This window comes from Dipodomys spectabilis, unplaced genomic scaffold, assembly GCF_019054845.1.
Source record: "Dipodomys spectabilis isolate Male_0828 unplaced genomic scaffold, ASM1905484v1 ptg000504l, whole genome shotgun sequence".
NCBI classification, from domain to species: domain Eukaryota; kingdom Metazoa; phylum Chordata; class Mammalia; order Rodentia; family Heteromyidae; genus Dipodomys; species Dipodomys spectabilis.
The window spans coordinates 432,261-439,966 of NW_024871181.1; the positions used below are offsets into that span (position 1 = coordinate 432,261).

The 7,706-nt window shown below is 50.8% G+C and overlaps 1 protein-coding gene across 1 annotated transcript in view; it reads right to left on the minus strand.

The window, feature by feature from the left end:
* The window catches only part of Acot11 (acyl-CoA thioesterase 11), a 37,926-nt gene extending 33,661 nt beyond the window's left edge, over positions 1-4,265 (minus strand). The window contains exon 1 of the mRNA XM_042669695.1: positions 4,147-4,265. Within this exon, the coding sequence (XP_042525629.1) occupies positions 4,147-4,179 (33 nt within the window). The 5' untranslated portion in view covers positions 4,180-4,265. The remainder of the gene's footprint in view (positions 1-4,146) is intronic.
* Between the last annotated feature and the right edge of the window lie 3,441 nt (positions 4,266-7,706).

Consider the following 7,706-nt stretch of genomic DNA (forward strand, 5'->3'; position numbering starts at 1 on the left):
ATGCAAGATAAGCACTCTACCAATGAGCCACCTTCCCAGCCCCAGTACTGGGACTTTAACTCAGGGCTTTGATCTGTTGCTTTTCGCTTTTTCTCCTTGAGGCTCTATCACTTAAGCCACATCTCCTCTTCCGACTTTTTTTTTTTTGTCGGTTATGGGGACTTGAACTCTGGGCCTGGGTGTTGTCCCTCAGCTCTTCAGCTCAAACTCCACCATTTGAGTCACAACACTACTTCTAGTTTTCTGGTGCTTTATTGGAGATAAGAGTCTCACAGACTTTACTGCCAAGGTGGGCTTTGAACCCCAATCCTCAGATCTCAGCCTCTTGAGTAGTTAGGATTACAGGCATGAGACACAGGCACCCGGCCACTTCCAACTTTTTACTGGTTAACTGAAGATAAGAAGCTCCTGGACTTTTCTGCCCAAGCTGGCTTTAAACCTTGATCCTCAGATTGCAGCCTCCTGAGCAGCTGGGATTACAAGCATGAGCCACCAGTACCCAGCTCAAATTATTCTTCTTGAGGAAATACGTGTCACATAGCCAAAAGACTTTGCCAAATTTCCTCACCCTTTCCTTGTGAGACTGGCTCTTTCCCCCTCTCCCATACAGGTACTTCTGCCTAGACCCTGATTCCCAACCATCACCTCTTCAGGGGAGTCTGACCCCTCCCCGAGTGGAGAACAGTTTACAGTTTTCTCTGTAGTTCCATCTGCCAGGGGCTACCTGAGGACAGGTCTGTTCTGACTCATCCGTATGTCCCCAAAGTGCCAGGCTCTGGCCCTTCCCATCCCTGTCCAGTATTACTTCCTATTGCAAGGAGGCTGCTCCTGGGTATGGCAGGGGCACACCAGCTTACAGCCAGGGAGCTGGCAGAGGACCCAGCCGGTGGCACCATCTGTCCCTGGAGCCACAGAACATGGCAGGCACAGGGCAGATGTCAAGTCCTTGGTTCAGCCAGGTCAGCTCAGGACAATGTTAAGCAACCTCAGCACCAGAACCCAAGTTTAACTGGAGCCTAGGGTTCAAGTCTTTAAACTGGCTAACTAGTTCAAAGTAGCTCAATACCAGAAGCTTGGCTTTCTTTTCAGTAAAGCAGCCTTGAGACAATGTTAGGGTGTTACATATGCCTGACAGTAGGTCTGCAATAGAACAGTTTACTTTCATCTACTGTCTGACCAACCAGCCTGCCATTGGACCCTTAAAGAAAGATGATGAGCTACAGAGGCAAAATGAATTGGAATCTCTGAGGCAGGTCTCTGGATCCTTTCAGTGTCTGGCAGAGTAGTTGGCAGCTCTCCAAAGGCTCCAGGATACCAGCATGGCCCTGCCACTGGTGCAGGCAACAGTGGAAGGGTGGTGGGCCAACCTCCCTGAGACCCTGGTCTGTGGTGCATGGTGGAGTCAACTCAGCCAGCCTGAAACCCTAAACCTACACTGTCAGTGTGCAAAGGTGGGCATGTGGAGGCTGGGCTGAGTGAGCCCAAGGAAGACAGAACTCACTGGATGCAAGGAGTTCCAGATGAGGAGGACAAGGGCTAATCAGACCTCCGATGCCAAGGCACCTAGCATGCAGAGGTGCAGAGCACCAGAGCCACACCAATTAACAGGAGAGCAGAATCCAAACTTGTGCCTGCACCTCCCCACACTCTGGGGAAGTGGTGGGAGAGAGAGGTGCTTCCAGCCATCCCAGGGCTCAAGGTGACACGGGACAAAGAGCCCATCACCATTTCTAGAGTGAAACAGCAACAGTTCCTGGGCTGCACTGGAAACTACCTGGGCCAGGCAAGAACTGAGGCTGGGCAGCGATTCCCAGACCTCTTGCTGGCTAAGACATCAGTGGGGCTCCTGTCGGCTCAGCAAAGCAAGACAATGCTCAGTAAGACTGGCACCTTGCATGGAGAAAAGAGAAAATCTCCACTGAGGGACCCTTCCAGCATCCCTGGCTCTCCCCATCTTGGTGGCAAGCTCACAACTTCATTCGCTCACCCTCTCACTCATGCGCCAGTGCTGAGTGCTGGCTGGCTGGGGACCTGGCTGTGAGAACGAGCCAGAATGGCTGAACTCCAATCCTCCCTGTGTGTACAGGGTCTCAGGATACTGAAAAGGCTCCCCAATCTATACAAAGTGGGGCTGGGGGCTGTCTCAGATTCCTTCTATTCCCAGTTTAACCTGACTTTCTTGGTCCCTAGGAAAAAAAAGGGTTTAGTAGGATTCACTGGTTTTCCTACTATTCATCAAAAACAGCTTCAGTACCAAGCCAGAAAGTTTCCCAGATTCTCCTTGTGAAAGGAATAGAGAAGTTAAGAAGCAGCAAAGGAAATCTGACTTGCCAACTAGGCAGTAGTTCAAAGGTGGAGATCAAGGCCAGAGTGTTCTTAGCTGATGTGAGGTCCCTGGTATCCTCATGGGCCCAGATTCCACACCCAGCCCCCAGCCCCCATTCACCAACCCAGTGGAGTCAGTGGGGGGAAGCTGGATGCTAGCTGGGCTTGGAGTCCTACATGGTGTAGGAAATGGCAAATCCAGACCTTCATCTGGCTGAACCTCAGACTCCTTAAGAACTCCAGTTCTGGTCCCTGGATCACCAAGTTCCAATCCAAGCTCTGCCACTTACTATCAATGTGATCTTGGGCAGGTCACTAATCTCTCAGCCTCAGATTCCTTATCATGGATGAGTGTGCTTACTTCATAGAGAGCAGAATGAGTTATTAGGTGCATGAGTTTGGCAGGCTCCCTGGGACCGTCAGCAGCTGAGGAGCTGCTACTATTGCTCTTTCTGCAAGTAGTGGCAAGGAGATATCTTACTCACTGCCTTGTTCTCAGTTGTCAATGGGATTAATGGAGAAAGATTGCTGGTTAAATATGACAGGGCTGGAGAGAAGACCCAGGCAGCCCGACCTGAAGGCTCAGGTCCTATCCTTGACTGAAAAGCCAAAGTATTCTTTGACCCCTGGCCAGGCCTAGCCCTGAGCTGTATCCACTACACATAACCTTGTGGAAGCTCACCAGTGGAAGGAGAGAAGCAAATGCAACCCAAGCAGAGCCTGAGCTTGGAAAGGTACTTGCCAGGGAGGACGGTTAGGGAGGCAAAGACAAGCAGTGGTTGCTCTGGCAGAGGGCACAGCATGTTCAGCAACATGGAGCAGAGCCAAAATGACCCACCAAGGCAGAGGAACACACATCAGCATAGCTGCTGAGAAGGCAGGCAGGTTGGGATGATGGGACAAGGAGGGGCCATGGGCCATATGAGCAAGATACTTAGGTGTGGGTAAGTCTAGCTGGAGCCAGCCGTCTAAGCAGGGATGGGTATAGGACACAGGAAGCAAGATGGCAAAGTGCACTGGTCCAGGTGGGAGTGTGGAGGTGAGTTGTTGTGCAGATGGGGGGGTGGCCTTTGCTGAAAATCCCCCAGCAGACAGCAACCCTCAACCAGCATCAGCCCTTTTCTATGCACTGGTCAAAAGCCTCCAATGGAGTAATGGAGCATTTGGGTCTCTCACACCTCAGCATAGAATCTCAGCTCCAAAGCCCTAGCGAGGAGGTTCCAGGGAAAAGTGCTTTCAAGGTTACTCCTAGGACACTTTCCCTCACGTGGTCCTGCCTTGCTCTCCTGTCCTAACACAGGTCACTCACATTCTCTCTCTCTCTCTCTCTCTCTCTCTCTCTCTCTCTCTCTCTGCTCTCTGATCTAACTTCCATCAGCTACAATGAACTGGGAAAGTCAAGCACCACAGAGCCACAAGCTCAGACTCAGAAAGTAGCAGAAACTCAGAGGTGTGTGTGTGTCTGAAAACACACACACACACACACACACACACACACACACACACACACACACACACAGAATTCCAGAACTTGCTACAGGTGTTCCTCTCAACACAGCTAACCCTTTGAGCCTCTGCGGCTTGTTTCTGGATTGCTGCTTATAACTAAGCACTTCAGGAATTCTGCAAGGTCTGCTTCCAAAGATGGCTAGGGAAAATACAAAAACAAAACAAAACAGAACAAAAACTGACCCATGGAAAGTAAGACAGAAGATGCAGAGCTGACTTAAAAGGGAAACCTCAGTCTCCTTCTGGGTCCCCAGACTTTGGTGCCCTCCCTCCACCTCCAGTCTTTCCCAGCCCACAATCCAGGGTCCATACCCTTCGCAGGTGACAGCCCACATTCTGGATCATTGCTGTGCCACTAGTTGCCTTGGCCAGGCTGGGGAGGAGCTGCCGGCTCCGGAGACAGACGCCGGCCTGGTCTCTGGTCACCTGAGCCACAGCCAGTCCAGCAACAAATACAGCCGGCGGCCTCCCTGAGGCTCCTCCTCCCAAGGGCTCCCGCCTCCTGAGCCTGCTGATAGCAGCGTCCGGGCCTCTGCCTCTCCTCAGCCTGCCCTCCACCCCCTCCTCCTAGAACCCCTGCACGGAGGCTCCTCTGAGGCGGCCAACTAGGCCACAGCCACAGCAGGGGACTGGCACCAACCTCTCTCCAGCCCCTGCCGTACTCCAGTTGCCCCCAAGTCCAGTGCATACATGTGCGTAAGCTCGCGTGGACACGCATGCGTGCACGCGCACACCACACACACACACACACACACACACACACACACACACACACACACACACACACACACACACACACACACACCATCCTTCCCCCTTACAGAGGCTGGGCTGGGGAACAGCTCCTAGGGTTCTGGTTCTCTTTGGTCCACCAGGGGGCACACTGGAGCATAGCAGGACTCCAGGGAGCTGTAGGGGCCTCTCAGAGAGACACCAGCCTGACCAGATAGCACATGCCACATCTCCTTAGGAAATGACTCTGTCTTCTTGCTCTACTGTCCCAGGCTGCTGGCATCCAGCAGCTGCTGGCCCAAGACAGGACACACCCCTCACTTCCTTAAAATAGGCAGGTGGCGCTTCTAAAAGGGGAACCTACTAGAGTCCTTCCTCCCTGATGGCCAGCTAGGATTTACATCCTCTATAACCATCACCAGCTGAAAATCCACACCTGGAGGTTGAATGGTTTGGGGCAAACCGAAAGGAGGGGTAAGGAGGCAGGGCTGACAGGGACAGTCAGGACGCAGTCATGGGCTACAGAACGGTGGGAACTTTCCATGCTAGGCAACAGGTTTGAGCATCAAGCCCTGAAGAACAATGGGAATGCTCAAACATGAGGCTCCCCAAGGTAATGTAACAGGTGGTCCTAGGGCAATTTCAGAGCCCTCACTATGCAGAGAAGGCATGGAATTTCCAGACCCTCAGCCTCCCCACTCTCTCTAGAGGACCACCACATCTAAGATAGACAAATTGAGGTAACAGGATATGACCCCCAGAGTCATATAGTGAGGAAGTTGTCTAGAGCCATCTCTCCTTACCTCCTGTGCAGAGCCCTATCTACCTCACTCCAACACAAGGCATAAAATGGAAAAGGCTTTAAATAAATAGATTTCTGAGAGGACTGTCAGCAAGACTGAACCAATCTTACCACCAGGAACAAGCAACAGGGGCCTCGATCTTTCTTCAGAGCTCCCGGCTTGTTCCAGTCCTGAGTGGTTTCAGACACTCTGCACCACCTTCCCTCCTCTTTCCAGCTCACCGGAGCCCCCCTGAGGGCTGGAACCACATCTTGCTTATCTCTGGAACCTACTCCAACTGCCTGCCCCCAAACCAAGGCCCCAAATGCAGGAGGCATGAATGACCCAAATTATAGCCTGCATCAGGACCATCTGGAGAGCTTATGAAAATCCAGGTTACTAGGCCCCACTCCCAGGGTTTGATTTAGTAAAGCGGAAGCAGAGCACAAGGACTTGCGTTTTTTTTCTTTTTTTTTTTTGTTGGTCGTGGGACTTGAACTCTGGGCCTGGGCACTGTCCCTCAGCTCTTCAACTCAAGGCCAGCTTGAGCCACTTGAGCCACAGCACCACTTCTGGTTTTCTGAGTGGTTTAATGGAGATAAGAGTCTCACGTATTGGTCCTGCATAGGCTGGCTTTAAAACATGATCCTCAGATCTCAGCCTCCTGAGTAGCTAGGATTACAGGCATGAGCCACCAGCGCCGGCAAGGACTTACATTTCTAATAAGATCTCCAGTAATGAGGATGATGCTGGTCCCTTGAACACACTCAGAACAAGTGAACTGGGTCAGCCCACTTTTGTTACAGCAGGGGAGAATGAAGCCCAGAGATTTTATTTTATTTTTTACATTTTATTTATTTACTTGTTTGTTTTGCCAGTCCTGGGGCTTGAACTCAGGGACTGGGCACTGTCTCTGAGCTTCTTTTGCTCAAGGCTAGCACTCTACCACTTAAGCACAGCACCACTTCTGGCTTTTTCTGTATATGTGGTTCTGAGGAATTTGAACCCAGGGCTACATGCATGCCAGACAAGCACTCTACCAGCTCAGCCCAGAGACTTTAAAGGCAGAATCTGACAGTGCATCACTGTGTACAGCAGCAGCGGAAGCATTCACATCATTATCCTGTCATTCTAGTCCTCTCTACATGCCCTGCACTGTGCCAGCACCTGGTGGACTTCACCACCAACCACTGAGCTCACCCCTTAAAAGCAAGGTACTCTATTATTCCCCTGCAAGGGAAAAATCAGAGGTAAAGAATATTGGGTGGTTTGTCTGAGAGAAAAATTCAAATCAGTATTTGAATCCTGATTTGAATCCAGAGCCCACACAAGAGTAATCACCACCTCTTATAGCTTATAAGCTAATATGCTTATAGTTTATGCTGACCCACCAGAAAAAACTCTGTAGAGGCTCCCAAACCCAGCAGGCTGGGTGCTCTCAGCTCCAGTTAACACCCTGGGAAGTCCCAAGGCTGCACCATGCCTGCCCTAGGACCCTGCAAACCCAGAGCATTTTTTCCTTTCCCACTTCATACCCTTCTTCACCTGGCCCCACCTGTCAGGGTTTCCAGATGTTCAGCTGATTTCCCCTTTTTGCCCTTGAGCAAGTTGTCTTTGGCTTCAGGGATGGAACTCATTCATCACAGCATCCCACCTCTGAACATAGTAAATGCTCAATCAGTGTCCAGAGAATGAATAAATGAGAGAATGAATGAATGAATGGGAAAGGATAAGGGACCCGTGTGAGTGAATGGAAATTCATGCATACATAAATACACAATTCAAACCAGGCACTGGTGGCTCACACCTGTAATCCTAGCTACTCAGGAGGCTGAAATCTGAGGATGGCAGTTCAAAGCTAGACCAGGCACAATTATCTCCAATTAACCACCAGAAAACCAGAAGAACGCTAGCCTTGAGCAGAAAAGCTCAAGGACTGCGCCCAAGCCCTGAGTTCAAGCCCCACAACTCACAAAACAAAACATAATTCAATAAATGAATACATTCAGGAATGTGGTTACCTCCTCCTGCTCCCCAAGCTCAAGACTCCAGTTCCTCCTTGGAGGCCCCTAAGGCCATGGGCAGAATAAAGGGAGCTGTTGGGATAAAGATGGAGGGGTGTGTGTGTGTGTGAGTGAAGAGAGGAACAAAGGAAGCAGGTAGTGATACCAGCAAGAGAGGAAGTGGATGGGGACCTGGTTCAAAGCCAGACACACACACACACACACACACACACACACACGCACACACTGCCCTCTGTGGAGAAGAAAAGGCAAGGAAAGCAATGAGAAGCTAATTTAATGGTCCAAGAGAAAGAAAAAAACACAGCATGGTGGAAATGGGGGCCGCAAAACCGTC